The 24958-nt window shown below is 39.6% G+C and overlaps 2 protein-coding genes and 1 non-coding gene across 9 annotated transcripts in view; all 3 read right to left on the bottom strand.

The window, feature by feature from the left end:
* zeb1a (zinc finger E-box binding homeobox 1a) overlaps positions 1-5802 on the bottom strand; it is a 368188-nt gene extending 362386 nt beyond the window's left edge. The window contains exon 1 of the mRNA XM_068214584.2: positions 5698-5802. Coding sequence (XP_068070685.1) covers positions 5698-5722 — 25 coding nt within the window. The 5' untranslated portion in view covers positions 5723-5802. The remainder of the gene's footprint in view (positions 1-5697) is intronic.
* The window catches only part of cadm3 (cell adhesion molecule 3), a 139778-nt gene extending 124006 nt beyond the window's left edge, over positions 1-15772 (bottom strand). For 5 of the 7 annotated variants that reach the window (XR_012389365.1, XR_012389364.1, XR_012389363.1 and 2 more), the window contains exons 1-2: positions 15574-15772; positions 14241-14431 (exon numbers count right to left, since the gene is read on the bottom strand). Coding sequence is in view for 4 of the 7 variants with exons in the window: in XM_073921121.1 (XP_073777222.1) it covers positions 14241-14361 (121 nt within the window). In the remaining 3 variants the exon portion in view is untranslated. The remainder of the gene's footprint in view (positions 1-14240; positions 14432-15573) is intronic. The other 2 variants (NM_001045246.2, NM_001431072.1) reach the window with 1 other exon arrangement.
* A 7481-nt stretch (positions 15773-23253) lies between these two features.
* On the bottom strand, positions 23254-23327 carry trnar-ucu (transfer RNA arginine (anticodon UCU)). Its single transcript has one exon. It is a non-coding gene; the product is annotated as a tRNA-Arg (tRNA).
* Positions 23328-24958: the final 1631 nt, after the last annotated feature.

A 24958-nucleotide genomic window follows, 5' to 3' on the forward strand; every position in this document is an offset into this window, starting at 1 on the left:
TCTCACACACACACACACACGTAAAGTTTCCCTCAAAAACGATACTGCAAGTGAAGAAGACCTGATGAAATGATGTGCTCTGCTACACTTGCAAAACTTGTTTCCTTCTTTATTGCTTTATATTTCTGTAGTTCTTGTCTGTTCTTCATATGTGACATTGGTGCGAAATAAATCATATTTGCCTTATTATTGTGGATTGCGGGCTATATTGAATGCGGTGTAACTTCGTACTGCAAAATATTGGCAAGATACATCTTTCTATCGAATTGTCCTTCACAGGATCCATGTGAAATTAAAAGACACACTGGTTGCCAGTGTATTGTGCCTCTTGAACAGATGATGAATCTGCACTTTCTTTAGCTTCATTAGCATAGCCTATTTAGTCTGATATTCCAACAAAGTACTCTTATGAACCCGCAATGCTTTCAGCGAATCCGAATTAAACAGTCGCAGTAAGCTATTATTAACAAATGGATGACTGTGGTGAGCCAGTTCTTTTCAGTGAATCAATATTAGCTACAGCGTGACCAACATGATTTATGAACAAATGACTTCTATAAACCAATTCTTTCTAGTAAATCCAGTTTATATATATTTTTTTTTAATTAGACTATGTGACCAATATAATTTGGCATATAAAATTTTGAATCATAAATGAATGAAGACTGAGTGCACTCTCAGAAATAAAGGTAAGAGAGCTGTACCTTTTCAAAAGCTAAACATTTGTACCAAAGATTATAGATTACACAAGACATGTCACTCGAATCTTTTTAAATGGGGGAAAAGTGTAACTATCAATATTGTGAATAAAGCCACACCTACTAGTACAGGAGCCAATCATTGATCGCTATATGGTGAAAAAAGCCCACCGTCTAGTACAGGAGCCAATCAATTGGTGATTCCTAAAAGGAAATTCAGTCGAAAGTTTTGTCAGGCAGTTTTGGAGAATTTGATGTTTCCCCATTCATACAGAATGACCGAGCATACTGCCCAAGAGGTGTTTCAAAGATGACTGACGAGTGAAATAACTTGCCTTAAAGGGACTTTGTTTGTACCTAAAGGATCCATATTAATATCTCAAGAGTTCATATTAGTAACTAAAAAGTACAAAAGAGTACCTTTTAAACAAAAATTAGGTACAAATATATGCTTTGGAGGTACTAATATAGACCCTTTAAGCACAAATGTGTATCTTTTGAAGAGGTACTACCCCAGTGACAGCTCTCGTGTGTGGCCAATGTTGTCTGATTCATAAACAAATTATTCTTATTATGACCCAGCACTTTTCAGTGAATTAAAATAGTGATCAAGTCTTGAACAAACTACTCTTTAAAACTGGCAAATTCTGGCCAATGTAGATTTAAATCAAATGACTCGGTAACATTTTATTTTGATGATCCATTTGAGTATTAGTAGACTGTCTGCTTAAGATCTGTTGACACAGACATTTAACTGACTATAGGAAACTTTGCAAGTACATGTCGCCTTACACTAAACCTAACCCCAACCCCAAGCTAACAGTCTACCTATAATCTACTGAGAATTATTTGGCATGTGGGTGCAATGTAACTTAAATTCAACAAACGGACCAATAAAATAAATTGTGACCAATGGCTCATATGAAACAGCTTTTTTTTCTATCAAAATTAGACACCATGATAATTGTAGTTTAATTCATGTGTGATCTAATCTTTTGAGCTAATTCTTTTTAGTAAATCCAAATTAGACAGTGTGACTAGTGTATAATCACAATTTTAAATGTGCTAATATTGACAAGATCCGTCTTTCTATCGAACTGTCCTTCACAGGATCCATGTGAAAAAACTACAGACTGCAACCAGTGTAATGTGAAGGTGAATCTGCACATTTTAGCTTCATTAGCATAGCCTATTTAGTACTCTTATGAAGCAGCAATGTTTTTAGGGAATCCAAATTAAACCACAGTCGCAGTATAAGCTATTATTAACAAATGGATGATTCTTGTGAGCCAGTTCTTTTCAGTGAATCAATATTAGCTACAGCGTGACCAATATGATTTATGAACAAATGACTTCTATAAACCAGTTCTTTCTAGTGAATCCAAATTATAGAGAGTCAGATTTACGGACAACGGACTCTTTTGAGCTAGGTCTTTTTAATTATACTGTGTGTGACCAATATAATTTGGCAAACAAAATTCTGAATCATAAATGAATGAAGAGAGAGTGGCCAATGTTGTCTGATTCATAAACAAATTAATGACTCTTATGACCCAGCACTTTTCAGTTAACCCTTTGATGCACTACATAGGTCTAAAGTGACCCGTCTAAGTTTATTTTTTCTAAATCTATTTTATAACTTGTGCATCAAAGGGTTTATTAAAATAGTGATCAAGTCTTTTGAAGAAATTATTTTATTTGAACTGGCAAATTCTGGCCAAAGTAGCCCGAATTTGAATTAAATGACTCTTATGAACAGCTCTTTTTATTCAATCAAAATTAGACAGTAGAGTATTTGTAGCCTGATTTATGTGTGACTGATTCTTTTGAGCTGGTTCTTTTTAGTAAATTCAAATTAGACCGTGTATAATCACATATATACACAATTACATTTTGAAATGTGCAAAATATTGGCAAGATCCATCATCCTAATTAATTGTCATTCTCAGGGTCCATGTGAAAGAAATGCACACTGCAACCATTGTAATGTGACACTTGAACAGATGATGAATCTGCACTTTTTACCTTCATTAGCATAGCCTATTTAGTCTGATACTCTAGCAAAGTACTCTTATGAACCAGCAATGCTTTCAGCGAATCCGAATTAAACCGCAGTCGCAGTAAGCTATTATTAACAAATGGTTGACTCTTGTGAGCCAGTTCTTTTTAGTGAATCAATATTAGCTAAAGCGTGACCAACATGATTTATGATCAAATGACTTCTATAAAACAGTTCTGTCTAGTGAATCCAACTTATAGAGAGTCAGATTCACAGACAAATGACTCTTTTAAGCTGGCTCTTTTAAATGAGACTGTGTGTGACCAGAATAATTGGCAAAGAAACGTATTACTCATAAATGGATCAAGACAGTGTGGCCAATGTTGTCTGATTCATGAACAAATTACTATTATGAACTGTCTTTTTCCAGTATATCAAAATTGGACATTGCTGTCAATGTAATCTGATTCATTAACAAATGACTCTTATGACCCAGCAATTTTCAGTGAATTAAAATCGTGACCAAGTCTTTTGCACAAATGGCCCATATAATCTGGCCAATTTTTTTGTGAATCCAAAATCAGAATTTAATTGATTGACTCTTATAAACGACTCTTTTTAGTCAACCAAAATTAGACAGCACAATAATTCTAGTAGGGTGACACGGTAGCGCATTAGGTAGTGCTGTCGCCGCACAGCAAGAAGGTCGCTGGATTGAGCCTCGGCTGGGTCAGTGGGTGTTTCTCTGTGGAGTTTGCATGTTCTCACCGCGTTTGCATGGGTTTCCTCCAGGTGCTCCGGTTTCCCCCACATTCCAAAGACATGCGGTACAGGTGAATTGAGTAAGCTAAATTGTCCACAGTGTATGAGTGTGAATGATTGTGTATGGTGGCAGCTGGAAGGACATCCGCTGTGTAAAACATGTGCAGGATAAGTTGGCGGTTCATTCTGCTGTGGCAACCCCAGATTGATAAAGTGACTTAACCGAAAAGAAAGTGAATGAATGAATAATTCTAGTCTGATTCATGTATGACTCTTTCGAGCTGGTTCTTTTTAGTCAAACCAAATTAGACATTGTCACCAATTACATTTGCAAAGATGAAAGTTAAATTCAATAATGATCAAAGGCAAGTGTCAATTTACAGCATTACACTTTAATATGTAGATTTATGCAACAAATACAGAAAAAAACTCCAGCACTGCCTGCCTATTTTTGAAAATCTCATTCCTGCTCCTCATAGCGACTGGCTGCCACTCGCCGTTTTTCGCCTGACATTTACATAAAGTTTAGCATTTCTCAACTTTAGGACATGCTTGACTGCTCTCAACGTTTTCGTCGATCTGCTGTCAAACCCACAATTCACCATGCAAGCACCTTTTTTTGGTTTCCTTAGGAATGAATAGAGTAACCACCTACTACTGAACAATCATTTAATCAATCCAAAACTGAATCAACACCTGATATACTGCAATTTTCTCCGAGGTGTTTTGGCAATAAAATAACACAGCACATTTTTTTCTTATCCTCTTTTTTATGTTGTCTTATGCACAACAAGGCAGCAATGATTTATCTTTATTAATATATTTTAAAATAACCAATTTCAAATGGTAAACTTGACAGTTTCCAGTCTTCAGTTTCACACATAATCTATAAATTGTTCTATTATGCGGATTTGGTGCATAAGAAAGAGTTTATATTTTGTTGGAAACCATGATGAAGTTTACATTCATTTAAAAGTGAAAATAAGACCGAATTCTGCAATAATCACTGAAAGTGCAAAGATTTATATTTATTTCTTATGCTAGTTAATAGGCTGACAGGCCTTATTACACATAAACTGTTCAAAAGAGGAAAGAAAGTCTGTGACGCTGAAACCAGCATCACAAGTCATTTATTCGACCATAAAACCAGTCATTGACTGTCCCGCATTCGATACAGCACTTGACATACCCATATGCACCATTTAAACAACCTATACACATACTCTCAAGCAACCTCCATTACCGCATACATAAAACAAAAGATGAGTACATATGCATTCTTACATCGGGCGATGTAAAAAGCCTGCGCACACTCACATATACGCTCATATTCGCATTAAGGATGCAAAGGGTTAGTGGATATGCAAAAGCACAAAAAAAGCACAATAATGAATAATGCAGTGAGCGGCAAAAATAGCTGACGGAGTTTAAGTGTTTGTGTAAGAGAGAGAAAGGACGAGATCAGGATCAATGACAAAGAAAGAAAGAAAGAAAGAAAGAAAGAAAGAAAGAAAGAAAGAAAGAAAGAATATTAAAATGTGATAAAGAAAGAAAGAAAGAAAGAAAGAAAGAAAGAAAGAAAGAAAGAAAGAAAGAAAGAAAGAAAGAAAGAAAGAAAGAAAGAAAGAAGTGTGGTTTATTCATAAACTAATTTCGAGAGGATCACGTGCTTATAATCAACACGGCTGGCTCCTTGTTAGCTCCGTAATCAGCCCTATTAGATGATTACGGAAGCATTATAAATAACCTGAGTTTTCCACTCCAGTTATCTTTGACTTGAAGCTCGCTTCCCGCTACAAAATGCTCCAGCATCGCACCATTTAACCTATCGATACGGAAGAACACACAACAACAACAACAACAACAACAACAACAACAACAACAAACAACAACTCCAGCCAGAGCTCCACTCTCCCTGAGAATTCAGCCGCAGCCTCACCAAAACCGAGCCTGAATTCCCGCAAAAACGCCGGTGCTGCCCACCAGCTCTTCCATCTCCACTTCAAACTGCCTCACGCAAACGCAGTCCACAACTCCACCTAAACTCTCTAGGCGTCGACGATCCAAAACATCGCAAAAGCCTAACTCACTGCTTCCTAGCGGTGCACCCTCGGTAACGTATAGTATGCTTTTAAGGGGAAGCATCGCGGAAACAACTAATCTCCATCAAAGACTAAACCTATTTACAAATCTTTTAAAAACAAGACTCGCGTGATTAGAAGATTCATAAAAACTCACCCTTCAAGCCCGTCCACAAATCCATAAGTAAATCACTGCAAAGATCACGACATTAATCCACGACATATTGATACGTCGATGGACCGCGCTGTTATCATCCAAACTAGCCGCTGGTGTGCCGCAGTGTCTTCACACAACACTGGTAAACAAACTTGGCCTCCGATCTTGATTGACACACCATCGAGCCAATAGCGAAGGAGCAGCGCCCTCATCCAATGCGCTTTTAAAACTCAATATGGTTCCGCCCTCTCAACAATTCATGAATGAACCCAGCCATAAAAGACTTGTGAATGAACTGAGACAGACATGCTTGCAAATTAAGTTAAGATTAAGAATTTTAGAAGTTAAGATTCCTAACATGTATTTAAACAAATTAAGTAAAGCCCATAACAAACATTCCATTCATACAGTTTCCACTAAGTAGTGAATTAAGCGTTTGATGTTGGGATTTGATATAATAAATAAATAAATTGACAAATAATAATAATAATAATAAATGAATGAATTAATAATAATAATAATAATAATAATAATAAATAATAATAAAATAATAAATAAATAAAATAAATAAAAACCTCTGCCAGATCTGATAGCATTTAACTTCTGTAAAGACTACTACCCAACCAGTGAGAATTTAACACAAAAGTCCAATCGTAATACGTCAATGACCCATACTTGCATATACAGTGCCATATGTAACTTATAATGGCACGCTGGCTGGAGGTGAAAATGGTAAAGAAACTAACTTTTCGCTTGACTGCATGAATAGGACATTTAAATAAATCTTCAAGAAGAATTTCTAGGACCACCAGACAAGCTACACCCCATATCCCCAGCTCTGCATCCACCTGCTATCCTGTGGGGGAACAAATGCCCACCTCGATCATCCTCGCAGACTGCGACAACGAAGCTCACAATTGTCCATGCTCTTATTAAGATGCCTTGCATTAGATATCAGCTAAAACAATTGTGTCATGTTTGCTACACATGTATCATGTTGTAAATTAAATTTCTGATTTTTTTTTTCTTGTTTCTCATTCCAGACATTAGGACAGCCGGCCCAGAAGCTGACCTTCATCCAACCTATTACACTCCACATCCATTCCAAATGCAATCACAATTTACACAAGGATGCATTTCCAATCATACAGCCCACATCCATAATGCCATATTCACACTAGTCTTCGGGTTGTGAGATTCTCTGAATTACCATCAGTTGCAATCCCACAATCCACCTCACCATATCTGATCTGACTGGAGGAACACTATCTCTCTCCATTAAGCAAGCAAACCGATTATTTCGGCAAAGCATGTCCTATATACATTTTCGACATCCCTTCCCCCACTCACACAATTCAAATGTTTTAAGTGTAAGCACAACTTAAACTATCCCATACACCCATACATTTTCACTCACCGCAGTTCCAACTTATTTAGGGGTTGGCAAAAGTTTTCTATTACTGCAGCAGGGATGCTCTAAGCAAACTCTATACACTTACAAGTCCAATAACACTCGTCACACTGCCCTGCACTAATACAGCAGTAAATGCTTCTGCAGGAGCACACATTGTCTCCATACTGATCCTCTGCAGCAGCAGAATCGCTCCACTGTGCCATACTCACCCATTGCACCTGTAGCTAAGCCCTTATTCACTTCATCTCTACATATCACTACTAACAGTATTTAATATTCTTGCGAGAGCATTCAAAACTCTCCAATACCGATCACTACTGCACCTATCCAATAGCAGTAGCGCTCCGCTGAGCTACACTCACCATAGCATCACAACAACCGCAGTGACACTCTACCTGAGCCCCTACTTACTTTCATCTCCACACATCACTTCTGATATTTAATATTTTTGTGGGAGCACCTATAATGCTCCAATACTGATTACCACCGTACCTGCAACAGCAGAGATGCTCAGCCAAGCCTTATTCTCCCATTGCACCACTGTCACAGCGCAGCTCCTTTCCTTCCCACTCCCCAACACTGCACAGCAGTTATACATTTTCGGGAAAGCGTACCCCTCCCGACATTGACTTCCACCACACCTCTGCAACAGCAGAGAAGCTGCAGAGCTTCTTTCCCCCCCCCCCGCTTCACTGTCGCAGCAGTGACGCTCTGCCTGAGCTCACATACACTTCCATTCAACATACCACTATTGACACTTCACAACAGTTTAAACGCCTCCATAAAAGCGTTTACTCGTTATTATCGTCTAGCCCAATCACACGTAACAGCCTCAGCGTGAGGCATGTATACATTTGGAGAGGATATCAATTCATCCTCACAGCTCGCACTCACGACATCCACTATCTTGAATACAAGGACAGAAATTTATTCTGCCTGTTCCCCAACCCCCCCCCCCCATCCCCCCCCCCCTCTTTCAGCGCTCCCAGTTCAGCAAATAATCTCCCCCTATCTCTCTCCCAAGAGTGCCTGAATCCCGACCCCAACAGGAGCAAAACTTTTTTCCCCAAGGCTACCAGTATAAAATCTTTTCAGTCTTCACTTCCTTCCTGCGTCGAGTTTCTCCGCACCTCCTTCTTCTCCTTTCTAGCGTTGAGTTCCTCCGCACCTCCTTTCCTTCCTTCAAGCGTCGAATGCTTCCGCTCTTTCCTCCATCCCCTCCCACTCTCCCCCCACCACCTCAACATCTTTTACTCCCTACCCCTTTCCAGCGTCGAGTTTCTCCGCTACTTTTCTCTTTTCAGCGTCGAGTTGCTCCGCTACTATCTCTTCCTTCTAGTGTTGTTCTTCCGCTACTCTCATCTCTTCAGCCTAAGTATCACCATTCAAGGCCTGACTCCCCCGGAGTCAATCAATTACCCCAAACCCCCCCCCCCCTCCACAATCGACAACTTTCTTGTTTTCTAGCGTTGAGTTCCTCCGCATCTCCTATTCTATGTTCTAAAGCGTTGAGTTCCTCCGCACCTCCTTTCCTTCCTTCAAGCGTCGAATGCTTCCGCTCTTTCCTCCATCCCCTCCCACTCTCCCCCACCACCTCAACATCTTTTACTCCCTACCCCTTTCCAGCGTTGAGTTTCTCCGCTACTTTTCTCTTTTCAGCGTCGAGTTGCTCTGCTACTATCTCTTCCTTCTAGTGTTGTTCTTCCGCTACTCTCATCTCTTCAGCCTAAGTATCACCATTCAAGGCCTGACTCCCCCGGAGTCAATCAATTACCCCAAACCCCCCCCCCCCCCCCCTCCACAATCGACAACTTTCTTGTTTTCTAGCGTTGAGTTCCTCCGCATCTCCTGTTCTATGTTCTAAAGCGTTGAGTTCCTCCGCACCTCCTTTCCTTCCTTCAAGCGTCGAATGCTTCCGCTCTTTCCTCCATCCCCTCCCACTCTCCCCCCACCTCCTCAATATCTTTTACTCCCTACCCCCTTTCCAGCGTCGAGTTTCTCCGCTTCTTTTCTTTTTCAGCGTCGAGTTGCTCCGCTACTATAACTTCCTTCTAGCGTTGAGTATTCCGCTACTCTTACCTTTCCAGTCTAAGCTTAGACTCCCCCGGAGTCCTGCCCAGCCCACCTCCTATAGGAGTCTCCACCACCCCCTCCCCATTTAGACTCCTGTAGGAGCCTAATCTTTCAGCTCTAACTCCCACGGAGTTACCTCAAGAGCTAAGACTCCCACGGAGTCCCCCCTCCCCTCTCTCTCTCTCGCCCCGGCCAAATACGCATCTTTCCTACCTTCTAGCGTTGAGTTCCTCCGCATCTCCTGTCCTATATTCCCTAGCGTTGAGTTCCTCCGCATCTCTTTCTCTTCCTTCCAGCGTCGAATGCTTCCGCTCTTTCCTCTCCCCCCTCTTACAACTTCTCTCCTCTCCCCACCTTTAACTCCCAATCCCCCTTTCAGCGTTGAGTTTCTCCGCTACTTTCTTTCTTCAGCGTTGAGTTTCTCCGCTACTTTACTATTTTCAGCATTGAGTTCCTCCGCTACTCTTTCTATATTTCAAAAACATCACTCACCAATCTGACTCCCAAGGAGTCTTCCCACGTTCTGACTCCCCCGGAGTCCTGCTCAGCCCACCACCTACAGGAGTCTCCACCTCTCCCTCCCTTCCCAGACTCCTGTAGTAGTCCAATCCTACAGCTCTAACTCCCACGGAGTTGACCTAGAGCTCTGATCCCCATAGGTTTCTATTCTTTACCTTTCCAGCGTCGAGTTCCTCCGCATCTCATGCTCTCTTCTTCCCAGCGTTGAGTTCCTCCGCATCCTCTTTACTTCCTTCCAGCGTCGAATGCTTCCGCTCTTCTCTCCACCCCCTCTACAACCCCTTTCCCCTACCCACTACATTCCCCTTTCCCAGCGTTGAGTTCCTCCGCTACTTTTCTTCTTTCAGCGTTGAGTTACTCCGCTACTTTCCTATTTCTAGCTCCAAATCCCTCTGCTACTCTCCTTTCTTCCGTTAGGCTCCCAACCCTGCCTCCCCGAACCCAACTCCAACAGAGTCCCCAGCCTCTCCTAAGAATCAGTTTCAACTTTTCTCCTGCAGTAACCTATCTCACTTCAATTTACATTCAGCAGCCGGATATGGCACTGACCTCTCGCCTTTTGGGGGGCACTTCAATACGCGGCTGCTGTCCCGAGATGAAAACCTTTGCCTTTTGGGGAGTTCTCGAGACCTACCTGACCTCGAATTCCCCTCTCGCCCTTCTAATGGGAGGGAGCCCCGGGCTCGAGGATATTACGAGCTCAGGGCTCTCTCCCGGGACAGCATGCCAAATACGCTTTATTGATTATCAGCTAAGTGTGAACTCTTGAAGTGTGGTTTATTCATAAACTAATTTCGAGAGGATCACGTGCTTATAATCAACACGGCTGGCTCCTTGTTAGCTCCGTAATCAGCCCTATTAGATGATTACGGAAGCATTATAAATAACCTGAGTTTTCCACTCCAGTTATCTTTGACTTGAAGCTCCCCCCCTTCCACCCCTACATCCTCCCACTTTTTCTGATCGGGCGACACGGTGGCCCAGTGGCTAGCACTGTTGCCTCACAGCAAGAACACCGCTAGTCCAACCCATCGGGCTGGTTGGTGTTTCTGTGTGGAGTTTGCATGTTCTCCCCGTGTTCGCGTGGGTTTTCCCCGGGTTCCCCGGTTTCCTCCCACCGTCCAAAAACATAAACCATAGCCAATCGACTAAAACAAATTATCACCCAATACAACCTGAGTTTACACGTCTCACGGTGACAAGCAGGGGAGTTCTCGAGACCTACCTGACCTCGAATTCCCCTCTCGCCCTTCTAATGGGAGGGAGCCCCGGGCTCGAGGATATTACGAGCTCAGGGCTCTCTCCCGGGACAGCATGCCAAATACGCTTTATTGATTATCAGCTAAGTGTGAACTCTTGAAAGAAAGAAAGAAAGAAAGAAAGAAAGAATATTTAAATGTGAGAAAGAAAGAAAGAATATTAAAATGTGAGAAAGAAAGAATGAAAGAATATTAAAATGTGATAAAGAAAGAAAGAAAGAATATTAAAATGTGATAAAGAAAGAAAGAAAGAAAGAAAGAAAGAAAGAAAGAAAGAAAGAAAGAAAGAAAGAATATTAAAATGTGAGAAAGAAAGAAAGAAAGAAAGAAAGAAAGAAAGAATATTAAAATGTGAGAAAGAAAGAAAGAAAGAAAGAAAGAAAGAAAGAAAGAAAGAAAGAAAGAAAGAAAGAAAATTAAAATGTGAGAAAGAAAGAAAGAATATTAAAATGTGAAAAAGAAAGAAAGAAAGAATATTAAAATGTGAGAAAGAAAGAAAGAAAGAAAGAAAGAAAGAAAGAAAGAAAGAAAGAAAGAAAGAAAGAATCTTAAAATGTGAGCAAGAAAGAAAGAAAGAAAGAAAGAAAGAAAGAAAGAAAGAAAGAAAGAAAGAAAGAATATTAAAATGTGAGAAAGAAAGAAAGAAAGAAAGAAAGAAAGAAAGAAAGAAAGAAAGACTCATAATAAAGTCACTGCTAAGATGATAGACAGATAGACAGATAGACAGATAGATAGATAGATAGATAGATAGATAGATAGATAGATAGATAGATAGATAGATAGATAGATAGATAGATCTGCAAAGTCACTGACACCATCTCTCTGATTTTAACACAAATCTTCAGTTAACTCTGTACAATGAAAAGAAAACACAATCACACAATCATCATTCATGACTAATCAACCACATTTCATTTTGGACATTTGATAAAGATCTGTTCAGCGTGTACTCCGGAGAATAACAATACACCTACACAAACCAGCAGACTGATTCAGTCCAACTCACTGCCATTGTGTAACATACACTTGTGAAGGAGCAATTACACTTCCACTAACAATTAAAAGCAGTTATGATCTCCACTCATCAGTCTGCTGAAATAGCCATGACCAATCAGACATTTAAAACAAAACCTGAACATGGCAAACAAATTCAGACTTCATGACAAAAAGCATTTTATAAAAAGATTTGACATGAAAAAACGATGATGTTCAGTCCTAAACTCAATAGAGAAGCAATGTAGCAGCCCCACACCTACACAAGCCAGAAGGCTCATTCAGTGCAACTCTGATTGTGTAATGTGTGAACATGTGCTTGAGAATGGACTGATCTTAACTCAATATGAGGTGCGCGTTGTAGAACAATGAGAGCAGCTATGTTCTCCACTCATCTGTTTGCTATAAGTAATCCTTCAACATTAGATCATTCATTCATTCATTCATTCATTCATTCATTCATTCATTCTCCTACAGCTTACTGCCATAATCATCAGGGGTTGACACTGCTAACATAGGTTTTACACAGTGGATGCCCTTTCAGCCGCAACCCGGTATTGGGAAAAACCCATACACTCTCACATTCACAACCAATTTAGTTCATCCAATTCACCTATAGCGCATGTCTTTGAATTGTGGGGGAAACCCATGCAAATACAGGGAGAACATGCACACTCCACACAGAAATTTGCTTAACTCAATCATGCAAACTCATTTCCTTAATTCAGTAACCATAACTTTTTTTGTTTTAAGTCTTTCTTATGAATACACTCAAAGAACTGATTACTGCTGCTTGTACCCATTTAAAATGAGCTGAAACAACACAATTATTGTTGTTTTTTTAGCCAATTCATTTGTTTTACGTTCATTTCACTTAAATTTGTAAACCATTAATTTAAATGTTTTGTGTTGAGACAACATGAAGGAATTGTGTTGGTACAACTACCTGGTCATTTGTAATTCCCAGCATGCTTTGCGTGGTATTAAATTAAGAGAGGGAAATGTTGACAATAAAAGTAATCTTAGGTGTTTAAAGTTAATAGAAATATTTAGTTTGAAGATTTAGAAGATTTATATGTAATGCTTTAAGTTTTGAGAGTACTACCTTGCAGAAGCATCTATTATTTGGGTGTTGGCAGCTTAATTAGCAAAAATGCAGTCTTTGTTGCTTTTGATCAGTGAGCAATAACTGTCCTTAAATTAGTTCTGAGATCAGTCTCAATCGACTGTATAACTCATCAAAACACGCTTAAAAATTGCTCTTTTTGTTCATTTAGGATAACATTTAGGATAAAACTTAGACACTACGAAATGTACGGCACATAATAGACATACATGATATTATCAGACCTTTGAGTAGAAGTTAAATCAAATACAAATGTATTTAAACTTTTGTTTAATAAAATCATGTTGGACCAACTCAATTGCATTTAATTGTGCAAATAGTTTTTTCGTGCTAAACAAATTTATAGGATGGAAATCCTGCCCTTAATTAAATTGAGTTCATCCAATTTGTTAGTTTTTTTGTGTTTATTAAAAGCATTCCTTCCTTCAAAAAAAAGTTCTGCTGCTTGTTCAAACAACTCATTTAAAATGAGCTGAAACATCACAAATCTTGAGATTTTTGGGAACAACTTAATTGTTTTATGTTAAATTTACTTAAATTTGTAAAAGCAATGAAGTTATTCGGTTTGTATTGAGACAAATGTGTTGTAATGACTTAGTAGAGCTTAACAATTTTTTTTTACAGAAACCTTTGTAAACCCCAACATAGCAAACTTAAAGACTAACTAACGTCTCCTTATGTTAATATTGATCACTTAAATGTTTACATTATTATTTTCTTATTACAGTCTGACACCACATGCTGGGAACTAGAAATCTACAATGTAAGTATAACTCAAGTTCAACTTAATTTATTCTGATTTTTAATTCAACTTGTTTCTTTTAAGAGATTAGATAGATAGATAGATAGATAGATAGATAGATAGATAGATAGATAGATAGATAGATAGATAGATAGATAGATAGATAGATAGATAGATAGATAGATAGATAGATAGATAGATAGATAGATAGATAGATAGATAGATAGATAGAGACAGGTATAGCCTTATTCAAAAAATAACAACACAGCAGAAAATTCCGTTGGATCTGAGATGAGGGGGAGGCTCCTCTGTGCCCCACGAGCTTATTAACGGCTCTGTGATTCCCTTGTAAAAACAGAAAACAGCGAAAACATGAGGGAGGAGCGGACGGAGAGCAGAACGGTGGGGGTTTCTTACCATAAACGTAGTTGCTCCGCACGGAGGTCGCGAGAATCATCGTGAAGGCCGCGAGCGCCCGGAGAGCTGCCCGCTGGAATGACGGGAATGCCAGAGTCTGACGCGCGCGCATCCCGCTCATCCGTCCAGCACGCTACAGCCAATAGTCCTCTTGAGGCCCGGAGAAGTGGAGAAGCTCACTGAAGCGCTGACTGTAAGAAAGGACACACACACACACACTCATTAACAGACGGAGAGCGCCGATTGGTCGCATAGATGCTGAACACACACACACTTCACTCACGCGCTGCCCCAGTGTTTCCATTGATCGTCTCGTGTCACTCAGTGTGTATGTGTGTATGATGTGACGCAGTGATCGAAAACATTCCTGTCGTCACTCGGTAACCCAGAAAACCAGTCCGAACCGACAAATGATACGTAAAAGCGAGCGCGGAGCCTGACAGGAATAGAGATTTGTAGAGTTCTGCCTCCCGGTAGCCTTTAACACGGCTCTCATTATTCTCCCGCTCTGACTGCTGCGCGCGCGAGGGGAAGGTGCACCTGTCGCCCGTTGAGGATACAGCGCGACCGTGGACGCGCGCGCACACACACACTAACACACACACACAATACTCCAGGTCGCCCATTCCTCTCTGTTAGTGCGCTTTGTGAACTGTGCAAGTCATGGCGTTGCCTGCGGGGCGGGCGGCCGATCGCCGAGAGATGCTCTGTAATGTTGTGCAACTATAGAAGAGGGCTGTCAAACTGAATGTGTGCGCGTGTGTGTATGGAGCAGTGAAGCCTCGCCTCATCTCAAACCGATGGGATGAGGTGATGATACCTGCTGCAATTCAATAACACGCAACCTGAGACGGAGCCAGCAGCATCCCTCACTCATCATCGGCTCTTCTCTTGCACTTCTCTTTATTTCCATCCCTCACTCCCTATGAGTACCAGTCCCAACCGGGACGCCCCACCGAACCACGGAAAACAGTAGCAGGTGCACACAGTCCGAGCGCGCTGAATGCAGAAGGAGCGGCAGGGATGCTAGTGGAAGGAGGGGAGGGGAAACGCGAGGGGCAAAGCGAGCACCAGCGCATTAACAGTAGCCTAAGCACACTTTACCATCAGCGCTCATAGTTTTACACCTCCGAGCTCGCGGATTTGTTCCCGGTGCGCCTGGCGCGCGCGCGGATGCAGGCGCATTCCAGAGCACGAGCGTGTCCCTATTTACAAACCTGACAGGTGTCCCCCCCCACCCCCCCACCCATTCCGTATAAGCGCCGGGACGCCAACGACAATAATGCCCCTGCGTGTCTGTGAGCTCAAAAGGAGGGCAGATTACGATACTCACCGATATAAGCGCTCCTCGTGATGCCCGATGGCTCCGTCGGTTCAGGAGTGTTGGAAGCGTCTGTGCCTGCTGGCGCTCACGCTAAGGTCCCAATGGATCTGTCTGTCTTGGTTCTCGTTCCGCCCTCCGCTGTCTTCTTGTTTTTCTTGCCTTTTCCTCTCTCCACGGCTACCGTTCACTGCAGCAAAACAGTCTGTCTGAAAGCACGGAGAAAGGGAGGGAGAGGAAGAGAGGAAGGGAGGGAGGGAAGGGGCAGGCGCGCGGGGCGGAGGGGGAGGGGTGGGGATTTTAATACGATTTGGCCATACCATTTGAATAACAGGACCAGACCATACTGACTGAGAGAGTTTTGTTATTATTATTGTTATTATGTTGTTGTTGTTGTTGTTATAAATTGTTGTTGTTGTTGTTGTTGTTGTTTTGTTTATAACAATATCCTGCATGAAGTTAGTGGACAATCGGTTTTTACAGTAGGCTAATCCCATGAAACTTCGTTCTATTATTGTAATATAACTTCTTTATTGTAATATTAAGAGTTTTAACTCATTATTTCTTCGAATAAAAAAGTCAAACAAACAAATAATCATTAATCATAAAAAATTAAACTAAAACAATCAATACAAATCATTATATTCTTTATACAACGCATTTATTTGCCTAGTTAAAGTTATCATGGTCTAATTGGTCACAGATGTATTATATATTTAGTATATAGGGTTTGTAGCTATACTTAAAGTTTATAATAACAAAATTACAAACAATAAAAATATTATATAATAATCGGTGTTGTTGAGTATAGGTCAAGCATAAATGGTACATTAAATTAGTAACTTTAAAACACTAGCCTATATGTGCTAAGAAACAGAGTGTTCCTAGTGTTGGCTGTTAAAGAAATCACATTACAACCAAGAACACTGAGTAAATGAATGGATGAATGAATGAGTGTATGAATGAAATAGTGAATTAATGTTTAAATGAATGAGTGAACGAATGAATGAATGAATTTATTAACTGATGGAAAATGGCAAATGAACGAATTAGTGAATGAATTAATAAGTGAATGAATCAATTAGTGAATGAATAAATTAATTAATTAATGTCTAATTGAATGAATGAGTGAACACTCAAAAACATTTTTTTTCAAACTAAAGTAAAATCAGCTGAAACAACACACTTCTTGACATTTTATTGGGACAACTTAATTTTTTATGTTTAATCCACATACATTTATTAAAAGCGTTAATTCAATCAATTTCTGTTGAGACAACATGAATAAATTGTGTGGAATCCTACAGTGAATGAATGAGCGAATGAATGGATTAGTGAATTAATAAATGAGTGAGTGAGTGAGTGAGTGAGTGAGTGAGTGAGTGAGTGAATGAATGAATGAAAGGTTGAACTAGTAAATGAATAAATGAATCAATAAATAAATTAGTGAATGGTTGAGTGAATGAATGAATGAATGAATGAATGAATGAATGAATGAATGAATGAATGAATGAATGAATGAACAGCCAGCTTATGCAAAACATTTAGGGCTAATTATAAAGTCTATAATAAAAGGAAATTGATTAATTACATTTGAATTGTGTATCTATTTTATTAAATATATACAACATCCCGGTTTCATTAACGAAAGGTGAGGGAATCACAAAAAGTCTTTGTCTTAAATGTCATAATAATAGGCCTATTATTCTAGCATATTTTAGCATTATTAGCATAAATAAAAAAGAAAAATGTCACTTTTAATTTTCGTGGTGCTAAAAAATTCTCCATATTCTCTACAAATCCTATTTTCATGTTGAATTTTAGGGGTGAAGTGTGAGCAGGTCAGGGCAGTCTTTTCTGGAGGTTCCCGCTTGTGCAGGCTGGTGGCGGCGCGAGGTGTGGTCTTGTGAATATTGAGTCCCATCGCGCGCGCGCCGGCCTCTGGAGACCCGCCGGCTGGAGAGCATGGGAGGAGGGGAGGGCGTTGCGACTCGCGAGAGGATTTAAGGATTAGTTCTGCACGCGGATTACTCGCTGTGCGGTGCGGGGGACGCGCGGGGTTAAACATGGACGACTGCACGAGAGGCAGATACCCCGAGAGAGCAGCGACTCGGTCACCGTGGCGGAGGCTCGAGCAGCCAACCGGAGCGTCGGGGCGGGACACTTCCGGCCCCAAATCACTACATAAACACTTGTGTTGTTTAATGCCACCACCATCCCACAGTCCGTCGACTGTTATTCATTTCACAGAGCGAATAAACCATGACACAGATTAGACAGTGGAAAATTAATCTCTTTACGCGGTAAATAAATATAAAAGATACAGTGTGTTTGTAGTGTTATCAGACCGGCTCGTGCGCGGACATCTCCATCACACTGAGATACGGATGAAACAGTAGTTACATCTACTGGTCAGGAGACTGTACTGCGCGCATTCCGGCGTATTCCCAGAAAGCGCCCGCATTACATCATTGCGCGTCGATATATTTAGACAACTATATATCTGAGTCTGCGAAGTGCGGTCCCTCAGTTTCTCGAGTGTTTGGAAACAGAGCCCGAGCCCATTTGCTCATTTAATAGAGATGCTGACGTCATCCTCCGCAGAGCTGTGACAGTCCACGCGGTCGAGCGCGCTCGCCTGTGACCTGCGCAATGCTTTTTCTTCGACGTGAGAGTGTCCAGAAGCGCTGAAACGCACACACACACTCACTCACACGAGTTTCCCATCTGCCCAGGAGCAAGAGGGAGGCAGGGAGATGGGAATGAGATGAGCAGAGCGTCTCAATTATCAGCGTAATAACTTGCTGAACATCTAAAATCAAACACTGCATTAAAATGAGCTCTCTCTCTCCCTCTCCTTCTCTCTCTCTAATATCCAGTTTCCTGTGGAGAGGAAGGAAAAGAGGTAGATGAACAAGGCTGGATGGGCCAAAATCACGTATGAATTGCAAAATTGTAGATAGAATCTCAAAGCAGGATGGATGGCGCTGGTGAAATTGCCTCATGTGGGCAGATGAGAGCATGAAAATGAGCTCAAAGTGGATAAATGAATGACCAGGAAACTCTCTGGTTGAAAATTCGCACCTTGGTTTCAAATAGGCACGAGGAGGTGTTCCCTGGAAGAGGACTTCCTGTAGAGTTTGATCAGGTATAGTGCCGAGGTGAGATTCCTCTCTATTTCTGTGCCATAATGACCAGGAAGAGCCAATCACACCATTCGCTGGAAAATCAATAGGACACTGATGTCTCTCTCCATCTCTCTGGCAGCCTCTCATTCTTTCTCTCTCTCTGGCCAGTGCAATTCAGGGTAATTCTCTTCACGTTAGAGGGACTTTATTGGCAAGGCCATAGACAAGTATATTACAACTGAACTGATTTGAGAGGGCAAAGGGGACAGGAATGCATTAAAAAGAAAAATGGCATTTTTTACTGTATTCGAAGTGTAGGATAAAAGGGAGCATTGCGCATCTCTAAACCACTGCATTTCTCTCTTTAAAGCTGTAATTTTCTTTTTATTTGAAGGGGCTATAGAACTGAGCAATCACTGTTATTAGCGACGGATATAAAGTGAACTGCAGTCAGAAACTTATTGCTCATGCTTGCACACGTAATGCCAATCAATGCCTCATATACTCACAGCAAGGAGTTCTCCCTTTGGTTAAATATCTTGCTGCTGTCCACTCTCTCTCTCTCTCTTTCCTTTAAAAAAAACACATGAAAAATGATAACAGGGAGAAAAATCAAGTTAAGAACAGCTTTAATCATATCTGCGCACACACACACACATACGTATACATATACGTATATATATATATATATATATATATATATATATATATATATATATATATATATATATATATATATATATACACTAACTGACAAAAGTCTTGTCGTCTATCCTAGTTGTAAGAGCAACGAATAATAACTTGACATGTAGTGGATCAAAAAAGTGTCAGAAGGTCGATTTTTCTGATGAATGATCTGTTAAACTGCATCACAATCATAACAAATACTGCAGAAGACTTATTGGAACCTGCATGGACCCAAGATTCTTATAGAAATCAGTCAAGCTTGGTGAAGAAAAAAATCATGGTTTGGGGTTACATTCAGTATGGGGGTGTGCGAGAGATCTACAGAGTGGATGGCAACATCAACAGCCCGAGCCATCAATCATTTGTGCTGCTCATTACATTACAAACCATAGGAGAGCGCAAATTCTTCAGCAGGATAGCTCTCCTTCTCATACTTCAGCCTTCACATCAAAGCTCCTGAATGCAAAGAAAGGTGCTCCAGGATTGGCCAGCCCGGTCACCAGACATGAACATTATTGAGCATGTCTGTTATACAAAGGAGACGACTGAAGATGAATCCAAAGAATCTTGATGAACTCCTGCAAGAACGCTTTCTTTGCCATTCCAGATGACTTTATTAGTCAGTTATTTGAGTTATTGCAGAGATGTATGGATGCAGTCCTCCAAGCTCATATGAGTCATGCACAATATTAATTCTTTATCCACTGCACCATGACTTTATATTCTATACTGTACATTATTTCTGTTGTGACAAAACTTTTTACTAAGCAAAGTCAGAGCTTACTGTCCCAATTAAATAATTAAAAATCAAGGCATGATCATATTTATGTTGGTAAAATAAGCGTAATCTAGGGGCCTTTGCCTTTCATATTAGCCACTCTGGATACTGAATGATCAACTAGAAGTCAAGTTATTGTATATGTTTAGATTGATATGTTCTGTAATGTAAGACATTGGTTTGAATTATCGTATAAAACGTAAACAATAGCTTTCATTTGGCATCATCCTGAACATTATACACAAATGTTTCATGTGGCAATGAAAAAAGTATTAATATGCAACAAATCCTACATATAAGCCCCTTTAAAGGTGGAAACAGTCACACGAAGGCTTTTAAACTGAAATAATGGAGGGTCCTAAATGCACTAGAGGTTTCATTCACAGAAATGCAATATGTATTACATCCTCTGAACAATATGCATTATTATGCACTATTAATGCATTATGTTTCTTAAGAGGATACTATTCTGCCAAAATAAAAACATACTGGAAATAATTTACTGAGACATTGTTCAGTAATTTAACAGACGTTTTCATTAATTCTAAAACACAAACTAAAACAGTTCAAAGATCAAAACAAAGATGCATTAATTATTATTATTACTCATTAATTATTTCATGCTCTGTTAAAATAGTTGAGTTAAAATTACATCAACACATAACCCAACTATAGGTTATTATAGCACCTTCCCAACTATGGGTTATTTTAATTAAATGTAATTTTTTTCTATTCTGGTATTACTATTAAAGTACTACAATTAATTTTAGAATTATGACCGTGTAAATAAATAAATGTCGCAGCTGGGTTCTAAATGACTAGAGTCACAGCTGAATATCCCAAATATGTTTATCATTTCCTCGCACAAAAAAAAAAAAAAAAAAAAAATAGAGATGAACATGGGAGGTACACTCTAAAAAAACTTTATTTTTTTTAACCCAATGGTTGAGTTAAAAATATTTGGTACATTGTTGGGTATTTTTTTTTACTTTATTTGGTTATTTAATAATAATTCAACTAGTTAGGTTAAATGTTTAGTGCTTTGTTTTGTTATTTTTACCCTTTACTTGGTTATTTATTTAAAAACTCAACCAGTTGGGTTAAAAAATTGAATTTTAACATTCAACTGATTCAACTGACAGAAGAGATGTAAGGTAATGTGTGTGCGTAATGTTGTTTTGTGTTATTAAGTTTATTTAAGCTCTAACGCAATAATATTTCAATTATTTTTATCATGTTTACTTCTCTCAGTGCACAGAGTGATTTTTATATCTGTTTTACCAGTACTCTTAGTTAATGATGATAATGAGGGTATTTTTAACCCAACTATTTTAGTAGAGAAAGCATTTTATTGGCTATGAAGCACGCGCTTGTATCATTAATAATAAGAGTGCTGGTGAAACAAATATAAAAAACACAACATGGAGAGGTAATCTGATGACAAAAAAACAACAATATTATTGAGTTATAGCTTAAATAACCTTTACAACGCAAAAACAACATTACGTCTGCATGTCAATACAGCTGTTCTGTGTCAGTTAAATCACTTGAATGTTGAAATTCAAAATTTTAACCCAACTGGTTGAGTTATTATTAAATAACCTAATAAAGGTTAAAAAAAAAAACTAAAACACCAAATATGTTTAACTCAACCATTGGGTTAAATAAATAACTCAAAGTCTTTTAGAATGTAAGGAATCCTTCTTTATTATGTATTGTGCATTATTTTTATGCATTTTGTAAGACTGTAGGATAATTTTTTTGTGTGTGTAAGTCACTAAACGGGGGTTATTTTAAGTGTGAAAATCCTATAGAGATGCAGTGGCGTAGCGCAAAATGCGGAGGCCCCCCTGCAGGGATCGCTGACGGGGCCCCCTGATGGGGGGGGGAGAGATGGGGTACGCCATACGTTAATTTGCATATCATTGACGTCATCACGTTCTACCGTTTCTGTTTAACAGCCTATGGTTAATAAAGGGGTATTTATAATTGCACTACACTTTATATAAGCATGTTTATTTAACTAAATTTATTGCTGTTTGAATACAGTATAACATTATAGATGTGTAACGTTAGTGAATGTGCAGCAATCTCTCATATGTATTAAACTCAGACAAGTTCAGAAACTGTCACTAAAATATCTGTGATTGTGAACAAGAAAAGAATAAACGGTCCAAATAAATTGTTAAAATAAAGTAGAAGTAGATCGGTTAGACTGTACAAGGGAAATACCTTCACACTGCCTGTGCTAAATCATTTGTCGTCGGTACGCAGAGGGGTGATCTGCTCTCGGGCTGCAGGTGGGAGAGGCTGCTGTACGAGGACTGACTGGGCCGCCTGTCAGTGCTGTGAGGCGGGGGAGGGGCCGGCGGCATCACACGCAGCTCGTTGAGAAGAGTAGGGACGGTACAGTATGGACAAATGACAGTCTAAAAAAATCTCCAATAACACAAAAAAAAGTCGCTAGATTTGTCGCTAGGGGGGTCTGAAAAGTCGCTAAATCTAGTGACAAAGTCGCTAAGTTGGCAACATTGGCGGCAAGCAATCAGAATGAAGTAGTCCACCGCTTGAGAGGTGTTCAGAGAACACAGACGTGTGAACTTTGGTTCCGACCACAGTTGTTCCCAACAGTTTATTGAAAATCGCGACGACGCGGGGCCCCCTAATCACGCGGGGCCCCCCCGCGGTGCGTGCCCTGCGGGCCCGTCCGCTACGCCACTGTAGAGATGTAGAATTTATAAAAACAGATCGCTCTCGTTGGTGTGCATATACAAAAGTGGATTAATTCATTAATAAAGCTAATAAGCATTGGATCTCCATAAACTGATATTTTACTGAAATGTAGGATAAAAGGAAGATGCTGCAAGATATCAAATCATTGCACCTCCTTCCCTTTATAAAGCTGTGATCTTCTTTTTAATTAACTGTGGGGATTGGGGAAAATGTTTCTCCAACTAAAGGTGGTTTATTGCTGCTCATACACAAGAGTGGTTCATTTACTATGCATTGCATCCTCTGCGATTAAGGGAGACTGTGCCTCGCAAGACTTGTTAAGGCATAAAAAGAAGCCATCACCCCTTAATGGCGTCATATGCGACTCATCTCTGCCGGGACTCGAACCCGGAGCCTCTGGATTAGAAGTCCAGCGCGCTATTCCATTGCGCCACAGAGACTGAGCCACATGATGCAGCGTAAAACGAGGTTATATTGTGCATCAGCTCTATCCTATCCCGCAGCATCAGGACCACGTTAATGCTGTAATTGCGTCATGTGCCGCTAGGAGGCAAGCAAGCGCTCCTCTTCTCATGACGTCGTGCGGCAATGGCGGACTGCCGCCCTCTGTAATGCTGATCATCTTTTATTTTAGTCAGCGGTTTAAAAAGGCAGAATAATATCTAGCAAAACGATATAACGGCAATATATTATTCAGTCAACGCCTAAAGTACACAGTTATTTTAAGAGTTTTTACTTTTCCTCAGCTTTCGACAAAATGTGTCAAATTCGGTCGAGAAATGAAGGTAAACTTAATATAAACCCTCGGTTTTTTGTTTACATCCGCGATTCACTTATCTTCGTGTTCAAAAACTAGGTTTAATACTACAGAATTAGATGAAGAATTCACTTTATATGGGTTTTCGACCCATTTAGTGTAAGATGGTGCACATACTAGAAAACAAATAACGTTACAGTTTGAGGAGAAAATGTACGGCATTTTTATTCATAAAAATCTCATGACGACAATTCAATAAGTATAAGTTAGTAATGGTATTTACCCGTATAAAAGAAATATAGGAACTTACTTTGTATTAAGTTTGGGTCTTTTTCCATCACATAAAAGCCTAAAGAGAAAAACATGCAGTTCATATTATATAGTACTTGTCAAAATATAGTTACAAAGGTGCTTTGTTTGAGAATAGTGCCTTACGACTCCACAGGTAACAGTAGAGAGTGATTAAAGTAATAAAATCCCTATGCTCACTGAATAAGATGTATATTAATGATCAGCTAGATAAAGAAGATATAAATTTTAATGTCTAGCCAAAATAAACAATAAAAAACACAATCTCAATTATTCTTAAAGCAGCATGAAACATTAGATTTGGTAGATTTAGTTCTCTAAAATCCCTGAGTACCCCAAGCAAACCTCTACACTAAACCGACCAGATCATTGAGATGAAACACAATTTGCTTGTTTTTTCTTGACCACACGTGTCAGGACTTGTATTCTAGTTTCAAATGCAGATGGATTACTTAGCCCCAGTTTGTATTTTAGTGAAGAGGACAGAAAATGATGATAGAACAGGTGCATTAGCACTCTAGGATGGAGTTTTTCAATAAACATCCAGTCCAGTGATTACGTGTAGTCTGTAATCCAACCCAATCCATTTTACGACATTACCATTTAAATGAAAAAAGCCCACAGCCATCCTTGACATTATCATTCAGGTGAACACGATTTGAGGTGTGTAATTTAACCTGCGCAGCGCGACTTCAGCATTTGGGTTTATTTAAATACTAACCAGATTCTAATCATGTTCAGATATTAGTAGCTACTATAAAACATCACCATACTGAACTTATGAATTGCGTTGTCTGAAAACAATATTGTTTTGCATTCATATGCAGCAAACTATTGAGTAAAGAGAAATAAATCTTCACACAAATGCACAAGAGTGTCAGTTATAGTCCAGACTGCTGATTGGCTGAAAATTTTTATTGTTTAAAATGAAAAGGTCAGATTGGCTATGGGTCTTTGTGATTTTATTTACTTTAAAATTGAAGAAATCAAGCACAGGTCAGCAGT

The sequence above is a fragment of the Danio rerio genome, chromosome 2 (assembly GCF_049306965.1).
Source record: "Danio rerio strain Tuebingen ecotype United States chromosome 2, GRCz12tu, whole genome shotgun sequence".
Taxonomy (NCBI): Eukaryota; Metazoa; Chordata; class Actinopteri; order Cypriniformes; family Danionidae; genus Danio; species Danio rerio.